Source organism: Entelurus aequoreus, linkage group LG03, assembly GCF_033978785.1.
Source record: "Entelurus aequoreus isolate RoL-2023_Sb linkage group LG03, RoL_Eaeq_v1.1, whole genome shotgun sequence".
NCBI lineage: Eukaryota > Metazoa > Chordata > Actinopteri > Syngnathiformes > Syngnathidae > Entelurus > Entelurus aequoreus.
In genome coordinates this window covers 8,506,112-8,522,576 of record NC_084733.1, presented here as the reverse complement: position 1 = coordinate 8,522,576, position 16,465 = coordinate 8,506,112, and the positions used below count along the sequence as shown (strand labels likewise).

Below are 16,465 nucleotides of genomic sequence, written 5' to 3'. Positions count from 1 at the left end.
ACTAAGATGGCAGAAAAGGTTTCTGGATGGCCGACCTGCACGCTGGACCACTCCGAATACAATATTTTAAAATAGTTTTGATTTCTTATTAAATTACAAAATAAAAATGTCCCATAAAAACAAAAACAAACTCTAATATTTGTTTTATCTTAAGGTATTAATTTGCCGGTGCTCCTTTTTCCCATTTAAAGCATGCAGAAAAATATGTCAGTTTCCCAATAGTCCAATGATTTGTTATTTGAATCTGGAATTTTCTTTTCTTAACTCTAAACTACGAAGAAGTCACTTGATCAATGTTTTATTGTTTATAAACTATTGGCTGTCAACTCGTGTGATTAATCACATGCAATTTATTTGTGTATCCTGGAAGAACTTTAGATAAAACCGCTGCCAAGTTTTGTTTCAAAAACGTTCCTGGGTGACACTCTGACAGCAAAATTGCATTTTGTGCGCAAATGTTGTGGTCTTTTTTTCAATCAAATTTTAATTATGCAAGCGAATAATTAATCAGGATTAATCTGAATTCCAAAATGTGAGTAATCTGATTTAAAAAACACGTTATATTTTAAACCTGTTTAGACTTGAAACTGCTATCGTATGTACAGTTTTGTTATGAACTGATGGTTGGACTATGGATTGTCTCTTATCCCCAAGATAAAGAATGTGCACACCGCCGAACGAAAATGTAAAAGATCTTGTTTTGTAATCAGGATTGTAGATTTGGCTGCGTTGGTCAAGTGGTGGAATGAAAACTTTTAGAGGCAACCTTTGTGACGACTGCAATGATGTGAGACAGAAGTAGATTTTATCAGGGAGAAAGTACAACTTTAAATTCCCTGTAAGCCAAGTGGCTCCGGTAATAGTGACAAAACATTTCATGCATGTCATGTGTGACACACCTACACTGTCATGTGACACACCTACACCGTGTTCACTGACGCTTACTTTAACGTCACCTGGGACGCTCCGCCGCTCCCAGTCTGTGGAACGCTCTCCCTGACCCCCTGAGGGCACCACAGACTGTGGATGTTTTTAAAAAAAGGCTTGTTGTGTAGGTGTTACCCTGTCATGTGACACACCTACACTGTCATGTGACACACCTACACTGTCATGTGACACACCTGCACTCTGTTCACTGACACTTACATCAACGTCACCTAGGACGCTGCGCCGCTCCCAGTCTGTGGAACGCTCTCCCCGACCACCTTAGGGCACCACAGACTGTGGATGCTTTTTAAAAAAGCCTTTTTTTTTTTTTTTAGATGTATGTGTGCTAGTTCTAGCTATTAGGCTGTTGTAGTTTTTATTTTATTTACTATTTATTTTACTTGTTGGGGGCAGCTATTTGTGGTTCTAGCGTTTTGTTTTGTTTGTTTGTTTTTTTTAAATGCACTGTGGCACTTTGAGGTTGTTTGCTCAATGTAAAGTGCTTCTACAAATACAATCTGTTACTGTTATTATTATTATTATAGGACTTATTTTCACTATGCAACATGCACACGCCCCAATGTGCCTCACCTTCCTTAGCAACACTAAAGCACAACAATGCCGGCGTCCACAACATTCTACACACGTTAAATACGCTCACTGAGTCACACTTGCTGCAGAAATGTTTACAGCAGAAAAACACCGAGTGGTCATCAAGTTAATCCCACATTTCTTGACTTGAATAAAGTTTACACAAGTCTTTTATGAAAACATTTAATTTCAAATAAGTTAATACTCAACTAGAGTCATTCATGAAAAAATACATTTGACACTCCATAAGAGGGAAGTTATTTAGGCGTCACGATCCCCTCCAACTGGGCCTAAACGGGACATACAGAGAGTTAGTGAGAGCCATGAAGGTAAATATCATGTCATGTTACTACAATGAAGGTAAACATCATGTCATGTTACTACAATGAAGGTAAACATCATGTCATGTTACTACAATGAAGGTAAACATCATGCCATGTGACTACAATGAAGGTAAACATCATGTCATGTGACTACAATGAAGGTAAACATGTCATGTGACTACAATGAAGGTAAACATCATGTCATGTGACTACAATGAAGGTAAACATCATGCCATGTGACTACAACGAAGGTAAACATCATGTCATGTGACTACAATGGAGGTAAACATGTCATGTGACTACAATGAAGGTAAACATCATACCATGTGACTACAACGAAGGTAAACATCATGCCATGTGACTACAATGGAGGTAAACATGTCATGTGACTACAATGAAGGTAAACATCATGTCATGTGACTACAATGAAGGTAAACATCATGTGATGTTACTACAATGAAGGTAAACATGTCATGTGACTACAATGAAGGTAAACATCATGCCATGTGACTACAACGAAGGTAAACATCATGTCATGTGACTACAATGAAGGTAAACATGTAATGTGACTACAATGAAGGTAAACATCATGTCATGTGACTACAATGAAGGTAAACATCATGTCATGTTACTACAATGAAGGTAAACATGTCATGTGACTAGAATGAAGGTAAACATGTCATGTGACTAGAATGAAGGTAAACATCATGTCATGTGACTACAATGAAGGTAAACATGTCATGTGACTAGAATGAAGGTAAACATCATGTCATGTGACTAGAATGAAGGTAAACATCATGTCATGTGACTAGAATGAAGGTAAACATCATGTCATGTGACTACAATGAAGGTAAACATCATGTCATGTGACTAGAATGAAGGTAAACATCATGTCATGTGACTACAATGAAGGTAAACATCATGTCATGTGACTACAATGAAGGTACACATCATGCCATGTGACTATAATGAAGGTAAACATCATGCCATGTGACTATAATGAAGGTAAACATCATGCCATGTGACTACAATGAAGGTAAACATCATGTCATGTGACTACAATGAAGATAAACATGTCATGTGACTACAATGAAGGTAAACATCATGTCATGTGACTATAATGAAGGTAAACATGTCATGTGACTACAATGAAGGTAAACATGTCATGTGACTATAATGAAGGTAAACATCATGTCATGTGACTACAATGAAGGTAAACATCATGTCATGTGACTATAATGCATCACCTTCAGCTGCTGGTTGGTTCTCTTCAAGAACTGAATCTGCTCCGTATATTTCTTTTCTTGCACTTCATGTTTTTCTTCTTCTGTCTTTTCAATGGCGTCACATTTGGCCTTTTCATCCCGCAATTCTTTCTCCAGCTCCGTTTTATTCTTCTCCAACTCCGCTATCTAGGAATGAAAGGGATTGGAAACGGACTGACTTCACATCAGGTATCAAGTAGACAGCAGGGAAATACTAAATAAGATAGGATATTATTACAACAGTTCCTCATCTAGTGGTCATTGACCTACTCAACTGCAGCAAGTACAAGGTTTAAGGGGTGTTTGCATAATAAATCCATGATGTACCCTTTTCTCCATGTCCACTTTGTCCTGTTCAGCCTGCAAAGCTTTCCTCATGCCAAAAACAACACTGCTCTCATAGAAGGTCTGGTACGCGGCGATAGTCATCTGGATCTCGTCTCTGACCCGCAACAGCAAGTGACCCCTCTCCGCACAATTGATGGTCACCTGTCTGATCAGCTCATCTTGGAGAGAGAGAAGAGCGGCTTAGTTCCCACAACTTTACGTTCCTCCTAATAATGACGACCAGCCTGAGCTCTTTTCACACCACTCGTGAAAGAAAGGTTAGTTACTTTAGGTTAGGTTAGTTACTTTACTAGTACCCGAAGGTAAACTTGTTTTGCAGCCAGTAAGATCAGGACATCCATTGAAATGTAGAGGAAGTCACATCTTAGATATGCAATACAAAGACCTAACAGATAACAAACATTGCCAAGATCAGCTACAACCTTAGCCTAACATATCCCACCTCCCCGGATTGTAAATAATCAAATGTATATACTTGTTCTTATGCTTTCTGAGCTCACTATGTTCACTGCTCACTCTACATATCCTACCAAGTGAGACCTACACTGTTACGGTTAGAATAATCATGTATATATATTATCACACAACTTTAGTATGCTTAAAGTCCGTTGCTATAGTTATTAGCTATTGTGCTCAAGTTAGACTTTTGTATCTGCGCAAGGACGAAACTTCTTGTCTGAGGGGTGGCCTCAGCCGCAGATGTTATCTTTGTTTTAGCCCGCTAACAGCCAAGGACTTCAAGGACCTCAACGCAGATAAGACGACAGCACGCAGACGAAGCGGAGACAAGGCGAAATCACAAGGCCCCCCTCCCCCAGCACATTCCGTCACGTATTGTGCGTCCTGGACCTGCTTTGCATGATATATGTGACCACTCCTTTTAGAGGCGGCCTCAGTGATGTTGACTGTGGAACTCCTGAATAAATAGAGGGACGCGGTAGCTCAGGGGTCACCAACCTTTTTGAAACCAAGAGCTACTTCTTGGGTACTGATTAATGCGAAGGGCTACCAGTTTGATATACACTTAAATAAATTGCCAGAAATAGCCAATTTGCTCAATTTACCTTTAACTCTATGTTATTATTAATAAGATATTTAAACTTAATTGAACGGTTTAAAAGAGGAGAAAACACGAAAAAAATGATAATTAAATTTTTAAACATAGTTATCTTCAATTTCGACTCTTTAAAATTCAAAATTCAACCAAAAAAAAGAAGAGAAAAACTAGCTAATTCAAATCTTTTTGAAAAAATGTAAAAAATTATTCATGGAACATCATTAGTAATTTTTCCTGATTAAGATTAATTTTAGAATTTTGATGACATATTTTAAATAGGTTAAAATCCAATCTACACTTTGTTAGAATATATAACAAATTGGACCAAGCTATATTTCTAACAAAGACAAATCATTATTTCTTCTCGATATTACAGAACAAAAAATGTAAAAGAAATTCAAAAGACTTTGAAATAAGATTTACATTTGATTCTACAGATTTTCTAGATTTGCCAGAATAATTTTTTTTGAAATTTAATCATAATAAGTTTGAAGAAATATTTTACAAATATTCTTCGTCGAAAAAACAGAAGCTAAAATGAATAATTAAATTAAAATGTATTTATTATTCTTTATAATAAAACAAATACATTTACTTGAACATTGATTTAAATTGTCAGGAAAGAAGAGGAAGGAATTTAAAAGGTAAAAAGGTATATGTGTTTAAAAATCCTAAAATCATTTTTAAGGTTGTATTTTTTCTCTAAAATTGTCTTTCTGAAAGTTACAAGAAGCAAAGTAAAAAAAATAATGAATTTATTTAAACAAGTGAAGACCAAGTCTTTAAAATATTTTCTTGGATTTTCAAATTCTATTTGAGTTTTGTCTCTCTTAGAATTAAAAATGTCAGGCAAAGCGAGACCAGCTTGCTAGTAAATAAATACAATTTTAAAAATAGAGGCTGCTCACTAGTAAGTGCTGCTATTTGAGCTATTTTTAGAACAGGCCAGCGGGCTACTCATCTGGTCCTTACAGGCTACCTGGTGCCCGCGGGCACCGCGTTGGTGACCCCTGCGGTAGCTGAACCTTAGAGTGTAGGGCGAGACTGTGACTAAGTGTGCAGCTCCATGCGTTCTCCACATGAGCTAAATTGAACTCTGTCTCTGCATGGTTCCTTGCTTCTTGTCTGATTAATAGATGTCATCAGTGTTTGAACCTGACAGTTACAACGTCTATTTCTCAGATGATAAACTTGTATGATGACTGAAGTATGCTGATAGCAACCTAACCTAACCCCCACATTGTAAATAATTCAATCTATATACTCTGATGATGAACGTGTGTGATAACTGTATTATGCTGATAGTATATAATTTGTACCATGAATTGATTAACGTGGACCCCGACTTAAACAAGTTGAAAAACGTATTCGGGTGTTACCATTTAGTGGTCAATTGTACGGAATATGTACTGTACTGTGCAATCTACTAATACAAGTTTCAATCAATCAATCAATCGATCACAAAATAGTACTCCAAGTTCCCCATAAAAACAGGGTCAAGAAAGGGGCGTGGTTTGTATTGGATTATTAAGACTAGAGGATAAATTATTAATTTTTTAGTGCAAAATAACAAAATAAACAAAACAATAGTGGGCTATCCCCTACTTAAATATTTGCCTAACTTGGACAAGAATCACACTCCCTTTTCCCCACTCTCCACATAAAGACCCCGCACTATAATATCTGACATGACTGCTGCCATCATAAATATATCCTTCATATGTCTGTTCGGTTAAGCACCCTTTAGTTTAGTCATTGACATTTTGCAAGCTAGTTTTGCTTCTCAACGGTGTCTCACGAATAGAGTGTCATAAAAAGGGAAACTGCACATTTTGAGGATGTTTCCCCATCACTCACAACCCTTTTGTGAGGCAAGACTTTCTCGATTCTGTCAATTCCACATTTGGAAAAACTGCCAGTACGAGACAGCTAAACTTCTACTAAACATCATGTGATTTGAACTGAATGGAAAAAGACTGAAAATAAGCCGGGGGTCTCGGGCGGTGTCCTGGTGGGGTGACAAGGGAGGCGGGGGCTGTTTTAGTGTTCAAAGAATTTAAAAATGATGGACAGAGTTGACATAAATACATATCCCATTCTTCCAAATGAATCACTATGTCTGTTTCTATGTTATTTAGTCACTACAGTAGTTATGTTCACATCCACAGGAACCACATGGGTTAGTCTACTCTATACAGTATTTACAACCTTACTAGTGTTCACTTTACAGCCACATATGTTTCATCTACTTATTGACATTATTTACACATTACTTTTGTCTGTTTCAGTCACTATGTTATTTAGTCACTACAACTTGTGTTCACATCCACAGGAACCACATGGGTTAGCCTACTCTATACAGTATTTACAACCTTACTAGTGTTCACTTCACAGCCACAGATGGTTCATCTACTTATTGACATTATATACACATTACTTTTGTCTGTTTCAATCACTATGTTATTTAGTCACTACAACTTGTGTTCACATCCACAGGAACCACATGGGTTAGCCTCCTCTATACAGTATTTACAACCTTACTAGTGTTCACTTCACAGCCACATATGGTTCATCTACTTATTGACAGTATATACACATTACTTTTGTCTGTTTCAGTCACTACGTTATTTAGTCACTACAGTATTTATGTTCACATCCACAGGAACCACATGGGTTAGCCTACTCTATACAGTATTTACAACCTTACTAGTGTTCACTTTACAGCCACAGATGGTTCATCTACTTATTGACATTATATACACATTACTTTTGTCTGTTTCAGTCACTATGTTATTTAGTCACTACAGTAGTTATGTTCACATCCACAGGAACTACATGGGTTAGCCTACTCTATACAGTATTTACAACCTTACTAGTGTTCACTTTACAGCCACATATGGTTCATCTACTTATTGACATTATTTACACATTACTTTTGTCTGTTTCAGTCACTATGTTATTTAGTCACTACAACTTGTGTTCACATCCACAGGAACCACATGGGTTAGCCTACTCTATACAGTATTTACAACCTTACTAGTGTTCACTTCACAGCCACAGATGGTTCATCTACTTATTGACAGTATATACACATTACTTTTGTCTGTTTCAGTCACTATGTTATTTAGTCACTACAGTATTTATGTTCACATCCACAGGAACCACATGGGTTAGCCTACTCTATACAGTATTTACAACCTTACTAGTAGTGTTCACTTCACAGCCACAGATGGTTCATCTACTTATTGACATTATTTACACATTACTTTTGTCTGTTTCAGTCACTATGTTATTCAGTCACTACAACTTGTGTTCACATCCACAGGAACCACATGGGTTAGCCTACTATATACAGTATTTACAACCTTACTAGTATTCACTTCACAGCCACAGATGGTTCATCTACTTATTGACATTATTTACACATTACTTTGGCATTTTTGCTTTGATGGCTCTGACATGAGCCTACCTGGCAAACTTTTGTGCAGCTTACATTTTCCTTTTTGTTTTAGCTTTAGTGGATTCTGCCTTGGATTTTATAGCCAATTTCTGTCTCTTTGACTCCCTCTCCACGTCTAATAGCCATTTGTGATTTATAGCATGAAATAATAAATATCTTGTTGTTTATGTTTCAAAATGATTCAACTATTAAATGTCAAAATAGTAGAAATAATGAACAAAAATGTCAGCTACTGTCTTGTTGTAAAACGCCAATGAAAATGAAAGTTAGCATTTAGACAGACTATACTGTAGCAAACATGTCTGCCACAATCGTGTGTGTTCTTAAATGTGTATTCCACCTCTTCCACTTTTGATTTGTGCTTACATGGTAAACAAGTCAAATGAATGTTTTATCATACATTTGTCCAAATGTGGCCAACATTGTGGGTTTCCTGGACGTGGTCTACACAGCTAACAGAAACATCTAAGGAAGAGAATCCCTCTGCCATCTTCCACTAGTTTTTTAAGATATAAATCGCCCACTTGAATATTCCCTCTTCTCTTCTCCGACTCTCTTCGTCATTTGGGATGTCTGTTGTGATTTCACTTCATTTTGGATGTAGCAGCTCCAGAAAGGAACAAACAGTCAGACATTGTAAGGACTGTTTTATTTCTTATGAAATGTTTAGAGCACAGCATCGGCATTTGGGCTATGTGAAATTCATGCGCCCAGGAATGGAGTTTCGGTAATGCTTAAAATGACCAAAATACTGTCAATATTATGTTACTACTACATTACATACTGTATATACTTGCAGCATGTATAATAAACAGTGTTGGAGGATTTTGGATGGTTTTTAGCAGGCTTTTTAGGCAAAATAGGTGGTATCCCCTTTACGTGCATTGTTAGCTGCCTCTTACAAGCAGTTTTTAATATTTAGAATACACAAAAAAGGCAAAGACGTGTGTTCTTGTGTCACAAGGATTGTGAATGATGGGTAAAATTCACAAACAAATGCAGTCAACATGACCCATGCATGACCCAGTCATATCTCTACCATGTGATATATATATATATATATATATATATATATATATATATATATATATATATATATATATATATATATATATATATATATATATATATATATGTATATATATATACATATATATATATATGTATATGTATATATGTATGTGTGTGTATGTATATATATATATATATATATATATATACATTTGTGTATGTACACACATACATGTATATATGTATATGTATATATGTGTGTATATGAATGTGTATGTATGTATATGTGTATATATATGTATGTGTATATACTGTATGTATATGTATGTGTATATATGTATATATGTATGTATATGTATGTATGTGTGTGTATATATATATATATATGTATCTATATATACAGTATATGTATATGTATATATCCACACACATGCATATATCCATACATATGCATATATAAACATATATATATATATATATATATATATATATATATATATATATATATATATATATGTGTGTATATGTTTATATATGCATATGTATGGATATATGCATGTGTGTGGATATATACATATACATATACTGTATATATATAAATATATATATATATATATATATATATATATATATATATATATATACATACATATATATATATATGTGTATATGTTTATATATGCATATGTATGGATATATGCATGTGTGTGGATATATACATATACATATACTGTATATATAGATACATATCTTCTTTTTTATCTTTTTTACTATTTATATTACTAAATTATTATGTATGCACCTTAGGGGATCTGCTCCAATTTTGTTGTTCTTTGAACCTGTTCACTGTAATAATGACAATAAAACTCTATTCTACCACGACTTGCTGTTTTCTCGCATCTAACCGCCGATTGGTCAGCTGCCGCATGCTGTCAATCATTGTCACGTCGGCAGGAAAGCGGCGCCCAAAAGCCAATTATTGAGCTTGTTGGCGGTCTAAAGAAGGGACAAGCTTCCGCTTGAGCGGAGGTTGTCCGCCTGGCACGAGTGTTGGACTTTACTCTATTGAATCGTGTCACATTATTTTTGGACTTTTTAAAAATGACGGGGTTTATTTTTAAATGGTTGTCAGGATGACATTGTCCCCCTATTCCATGTCAGTCAATTGCCAAAGTGCACTGCATCTATTCTTATACATTTTCACGGACATATTTTGCAGTAGGACACAGCTCGATCCTTACCAAAGCACTGTGTATAAAGCTCTCTTCGCACAGGGCAGATTCCGGTCTCTATGGCACGCCGTTGCTGCAGCTTCCTGTCCAACAGTTCCTCAAGGTTGACCACGTCCGCTCGGGTGCACGGCGCACTGGACACCTGCTGCACCCACAGTTGGTTTCCCTCCATCCATTCCCTGCAGCGCACAAGAGTGAGATATTGCGTGTGGAATGGCTGCATATGCTTTGGAAAGTGTGTACACGGTACCTGGGTGGGAAGATGAGGTTGAGTATGTCCTCATTTTGTTGCCGGGTGGCTTCCGCTGCAGATGACTTGGCTTTAGGAGGGGGCGGCACGGGGGAGTCAGCGTGCGGCTGAGAGCTCACTTTAAAAGGTCGGCCCCCCTATGTGAATATTTTTTTTATAGTTAAACAGGCTTTTTTAAACCAGTTGGGGAAAACTACTGCATATTTTGTGGTGTTTTCTGCTCACTCCAGACTCGCTGTAGGAAATAAAAATCAGTTTTACCTTCAAACTTAACTGAAGAGGTTTTTATTTTATTTCTGTCATCTGCTGTACACTTTAAAAGGCATGCTGTTTTGTAACCTAAAGAGTCAGATTGCATTGTTTTTGTAGTTTTATTGAACTTGATTTCTACGTGTTGCTGTATTGTAAGTAGGTTAGGTGGGTAGAACTAGTATTTTTGTGTACTTTTCATGTACGTTGGCACAAATTGTGCTTGTTAACCCTTGTGTAATGTTCATATTGTTGTTACTCAGCCAGCGTTTGTGGGTCTGATGGACCCGTTGCATTTTGTGGCTTTTAATGCCTCACAATCAAACACTTTTATGTTAAAATACTGAACAGGGGCCGTATTTATCAAGCGTCTTAGAGTGCCATTTTACACTTAAGTCCTGAGCATTTGCGAAATGTAATCCTACTCTCAAACTTAAGAATAAAAGCTATTTATCAACTTTCTTAAGTCTAATAATCACTCTTACTCTCCACGATATTTAAGAGACCTTCAGAGGTGTCCTAAGTGGTTAGGAGTTGCCAGCAGGGGATGGCACTGAGGCGAGAGAGACGTGCGCGAACGTTCAGGGAGCGGAAGGATGTCCTGGCTTTGTTTGATGACGAGCAGCTGATCAGACGGTATCGTTTAGACAGAGCGGGTATTATTTTTGTCACAGATTTAATAATTTTCGATTCCATGTTGATTTCTGCATGTGGCTGCAGTGGGCTAGTATATATAGAGCCACCCACACCAGTTTCAAATTAGTTGCCTAATTATTTAATTGGAAAGAAAATGTTATGAGAGTAGCGTATGTGTGTGTGTGGCCCTTTAATAGGTGACAGCATGTGAGGTGAGTGACGTCAGTGAGTGTGTGGGCGAGAGAAGAGAGGGAGCGGTAGCGTGAGTGCGGGCGGGGACTAGTTTGTTTTGTGTTGGATTGGCTGTGTGCAAGCAATCAATAAAGCAAGATTTGCAACTAATCGCTGGACTCATCATTCACCCTAAAGTCGTCCGCTGTGGAGACCCACTGTCGGGTAAAGTGAAGGGTGTTGCCCCGAGCATACATCGGCCCTGGAGAAGTGTCTCCCCTGCGCTCTTCGACTACGGTCTGGGGAAACATTTATTTTTGATTCATTGCCAATATTGTTTGTTTGTTTTGTATTATTTTGTAGTTTATTGTCAAAATATACACTCCCATTGTCCACTTAAATATTTCTAAGATATTTATTTATTCTTAGACAAGGGATTCCCTTCCGTGATTGGTCATTTCTATGGACACAGAAATGACGTCACCTAAAATTCCGTTTACGGCACATAGTAATGTCGTAATTCAGCTCTGAGTGTGACACTTAAGATTCAGTCCTACACTTCGCTGAAAGTGTGAGTAAGACGCTTGATAACTAACTTTTAAGTGCAGCTTTCAGCGAAGAATTTCTTTACTCTTAAGTCAACTCTTAGCAGACTTCTTAGGAGTAATTCTAAGAAGCTTGATAAATACGGCCCCAGATGTTTACCTTATCCCAATAAACATCTGTTCAGTATTTTAACATAAAAGTGTTTGATTGTGAGGCATTAAAAGCCACAAAATGCAACGGGTCCATCAGACCCACAAAGGCTGGCTGAGTAGCAACAATATGAACGTTGCACGGAAAATTTCTCTGCCAGTTTCTGCATCCCACAGGGATTCTTCTTTTGTGTTTCTGCACCTGCGGTTCCCACACAAGGTTGCAACATTGTTCGTCAACACTGTCTGCTCTCATTTTCTCGCACATTTGACCCTCTGATGTTCTGTGTACCTACACTCTGTCCTCCTCCTGTCTAGGCCTGCTGTGTGTGTGTGTGTGTGTGTGTGGTACACAGAACATCAATTTCCACACTTCTATTAGCCAGTGGACCTGGACATCTTATATGTAATAGAAATGTGTAGGGGGGGTGTATGGTGTGTGGTCATTAAATATGTATTCTGATATATGTTCTTCACAGAAAATGAGCCAAAGTCAGTGAGTCTCAGTTTGAAAAAATTATTAATTGTATCATTTTACTTTTAATAAAAAATGAAAACGGGTCCCACAGACCCGAACACCACACAAGCATTAAGTAAATTATGTAACCTATTTTTATGGACTTGCCTCTTTGTGATGTTAAGTTCCTGTTGTAAGCTGTTATACCAGACCTGGGCATTCGGCGGCCCGCGGGCCACATCCGGCCCTTTGTGCGTCCCTGTCCGGCCCGCGTGAGGCCAATCATAAATTACAAAATAAATTGAAAAAAGTATCTATGTCGAGTGTGCAATACAACGGTGCTGCTTTTGTTTTGAAAAGCGTTATTTGTATTACGGTACTTCCGTGTGGACTATGCTCGTGCGCGATTGTGAGTGAATGTGAACAGCGGCAATCACAAATTACAAAATAAATTTAAAAAAACATATATGTCATGCGTGCAATACAACTGTGCTGCTTTTATTTTGAAAAGTGTTATTTATGGGCGTATGTCCGTGTGTAAGCTGTGAGTGAAGGTGCACAGCGACAAGTGATGCCTAGTTACCCCCGAGACGCTAAAAAGAGAAAAGTTGATGAGGAATGGCGTGTTTTCAACAAGACATGGACTGCCAAGTATTTCTTTACAGAAATTAAAGGTAAAGCCGTGTGCTTAATGTGTGGTACACAGGTTGCTGTGTTTAAAGAATATAATTTGAATCGACACTACACGACGAAGCACGAGGAAAAATACCGGAATCTGTCTGATGAAGCGCGAGCAAGGGAGGCTGATGCGTTGATGGTAAAACTGCAAACCCAACAAGGACTTTTTGCCAAATTTCACACCCCCAGATATGCAGCTGTTAGGACAAGTTTCGTCATTTCTCACAAAATCGCCAGAAAAAGTTAGCCGTTTTCTGACGGAGAGTTTATTAAGGAGTTCTTATTGGACTCTGTTGCGCTGATATGCCCGGAGAAGAGGGGCGCATTTGAGAACGTGTCACTCTCCCGACGCACTGTAACGAGGCGGGTTGAGACCATCGCTGGAAACTTGGAGCTTCAGCTGAAGAACAGAACGGCCGACTTTGACTGTTTTTCGCTGGCTTTGGACGAGAGCTGCGATGTACGTAACACCGCCCAGCTGCTCATCTTCTTACATGGGATAACTGCAGACTTTCAAATCAGGGAGGAGCTGGCAGCCATGCAGTCAATTAAAGAGACAACCAGAGGTAATGACTTGTTCACATAGGTAAATGCGTGTTTGGACATGTTAGGACTGAAATGGGACAAGCTGGCAGGTGTGACAACAGATGGTTGTCCAAATCTGACGGGGAAAAATGTTGGAGTTTTAAAGATGATGCAGGATAAAGTGACAGAAATGGACATTTTTGCATTGTATTATACATCAGGAAGTGTTGTGTAAGACAGTGTTAAAAATAAAACCATCAAAAGCAATCTGCTTTTGTATAAAGTTAAGTTAGGTTAAATGAAATTATTATTATTATTTATCTTACGGTATATCAAAAATAATTTGAGCAAAATTTAATTGAAATATTGTCGGTGAGGCCTTCCAGCAGGGCTCAGGTTGCTCATGCGGCCACCGGTAAAAATTAATTGCCCACCCCTGTGTTATACAGCAGTGGTTCTCAAATGGGGGTACGCGTACCCCTGGGGGTATTTGAAGGTATGCCAAGGGGTACGTGAGATTTTTTAAAAATGTCTGTCAAAAAACTGTGAAAAGAAATGCAACAATGCAATATTCAGTGTTGACAGCTAGATTTTTTGTGGACATGTTCCATAAATATTGATGTTAAAGATTTCTTCAAAAATGCTTTGCTATGATTAGGGGGTACTTGAATTAAAAAAAATGTTCACAGGGGGTACATCACTGAAAAAAGGTTGAGAACCACTGCTATACAGTATATGCCTTGAGCTCTTATTTTGAAGGCGCTAAGAGCGGAAGTGGTGACACGTTGTGGCGGAGCGGCGTTTTGAAAACAAACGAAATAAAGTTGTTCTCGTCTTTATTCCACATAAATCAGAAGACAGCAGCAAGATGAAAGAAGTCTTCGCGTTTTCTGACAAGACGGAAGCTCCGCCGTTGCTAGCTGCGACTAGCTGAGTTGAAGCTAGCTGACTCTCTGAACTTTACGGTAATTACACGTCTTTCTTTTGTAACCAAGGGTTTATATATGTCGCCTATACTGTATACAACTACAAAATAACAAACACGAAGGCTCCAGTTTCACACCAGGACCACTTTATTTCGTTTGTTTTCAAAACGCCGCTCCACCGCAACGTGTCGCCACTTCCGCTCCTAGCGCCTTCAAAATAAGAGCTCAAGGCATATACCGTATAACAGCTTATAACAGGAACTTAACATCACAAAGAGGCAAGTCCATACAAATAGTTTCCAATAACAACATCCTCATTGGCGCATGGAGCCCTTTTAAATAACAAGTGTCGGCATAGTCAACTCACCTTTGAAGATTTCTTGTCTGTGGTTTTGCTGATTAAAACTGGGTTCTCATATTTGAGGAGCGTCTCGGGGGGTTCGAACATGGTGCCCTAAAAACATCAATAACACATCTAAAAACATCAATAATACATCTAAAAAACATCTACAGCGGAAGGTCCAGCAGGTTGGTTCCGACTTCGCAACTCATAAAGACAAAATGTCCATTAAAATGTCTCATTTTTGACAGCTTCCACTCGTTTTAAAGGCGTCAGTCAGCCTTGTCGGCAGCTCGAGAGTGAAGTGTTTGAAATATGAGATCATACAAAGCGGCAGTGACTCTGACGTCATTACTATTTGACGACGTCATTACTAATCGACGGCGTCATTCGACGCGACGAAGCGTTTCCCCCAAACCTAGCTTCTTCCAGCTGTTAGCAATGTTTATAACCTTATGGCGGGCTTTCTCCCGCAAGCCGAACACAAGTCTGAAAATAAAGATGATAAAGACGCCATCTGGTGACGGTAACGGAACACTTTGTGGTATTTACCGCCAACACGTTTTGTCGTAGTTAGCCACGCTAGCACACGTCATGCTAGCTGAGCTGAGGCAGCGCCCCGTGTGGTCGTAGCGCGCATTGCAAGCCAGCTTTTACCTTAACTAACTAAATGAACATTAACTACAAACCCCGTTTCCATATGAGTTGGGAAATTGTGTTATATGTAAATATAAACGGAATACAATGATTTGCGAATCATTTTCAACCCATATTCAGTTGAATATGCTACAAAGACAACATATTTGATGTTCAAACTGATAAACATTTTTTTTGTGTGCAAATAATCATTAACTTTAGAATTTGATGCCAGCAACACGTGACAAAGAAGTTGGGAAAGGTGGCAATAAATACTGATAAAGTTGAGGAATGCTCATCAAACACTTATTTGGAAAATCCCACAGGTGTGCAGGCTAATTGGGAACAGGTGGGTGCCATGATTGGGTATAAAAGTAGATTCCATGAAATGCTCAGTCATTCACAAACAAGGATGGGGCGAGGGTCACCACTTTGTCAACAAATGCGTGAGCAAATTGTTGAACAGTTTAAGAAAAACCTTTCTCAACCAGCTATTGCAAGGAATTTAGGGATTTCACCATCTACGCTCCATAATATCATCAAAGGGTTCAGAGAATCTGGAGAAATCACTGCATGTAAGCAGCTAAGCCCGTGACCTTCCATCCCTCAGGCTGTACTGCATCAACAAGTGACATCAGTGTGTAAAGGATATCATCACATGGGCTCAGGAACACTTCAGAAACCCACT

At 38.2% G+C, this 16,465-nt stretch overlaps 1 protein-coding gene across 1 annotated transcript; it reads right to left on the bottom strand.

Moving 5' to 3' along the window:
- Positions 1-1,687: 1,687 nt before the first annotated feature.
- Positions 1,688-15,462, bottom strand: LOC133645327 (axonemal dynein light intermediate polypeptide 1-like). The gene is made up of 6 exons (XM_062040217.1): positions 15,169-15,462; positions 10,465-10,601; positions 10,224-10,393; positions 3,434-3,612; positions 3,089-3,253; positions 1,688-1,808 (listed from the first exon to the last, which is right to left on the bottom strand). The coding sequence occupies exons 1-6, from the start codon at positions 15,247-15,249 to the stop codon at positions 1,776-1,778; spliced, it is 765 nt and encodes a 254-aa protein (XP_061896201.1). The 5' UTR covers positions 15,250-15,462; the 3' UTR covers positions 1,688-1,775.
- Positions 15,463-16,465: the final 1,003 nt, after the last annotated feature.

Bases quoted from the DNA above. Each gene is read 5' to 3' on its own strand.
- LOC133645327 (XM_062040217.1), bottom strand. From the start codon at position 15,249: ATGTTCGAACCCCCCGAGACGCTCCTCAAATATGAGAACCCAGTTTTA. The intron at 10,602-15,168 runs GTGAGTTGACTA...ATATTCACATAG, and splicing joins CAGACAAGAAATCTTCAAAG to GGGGGCCGACCTTTTAAAGT. The intron at 1,809-3,088 runs GTGATGCATTAT...TGTCCCGTTTAG, and splicing joins GAACCAACCAGCAGCTGAAG to GCCCAGTTGGAGGGGATCGT.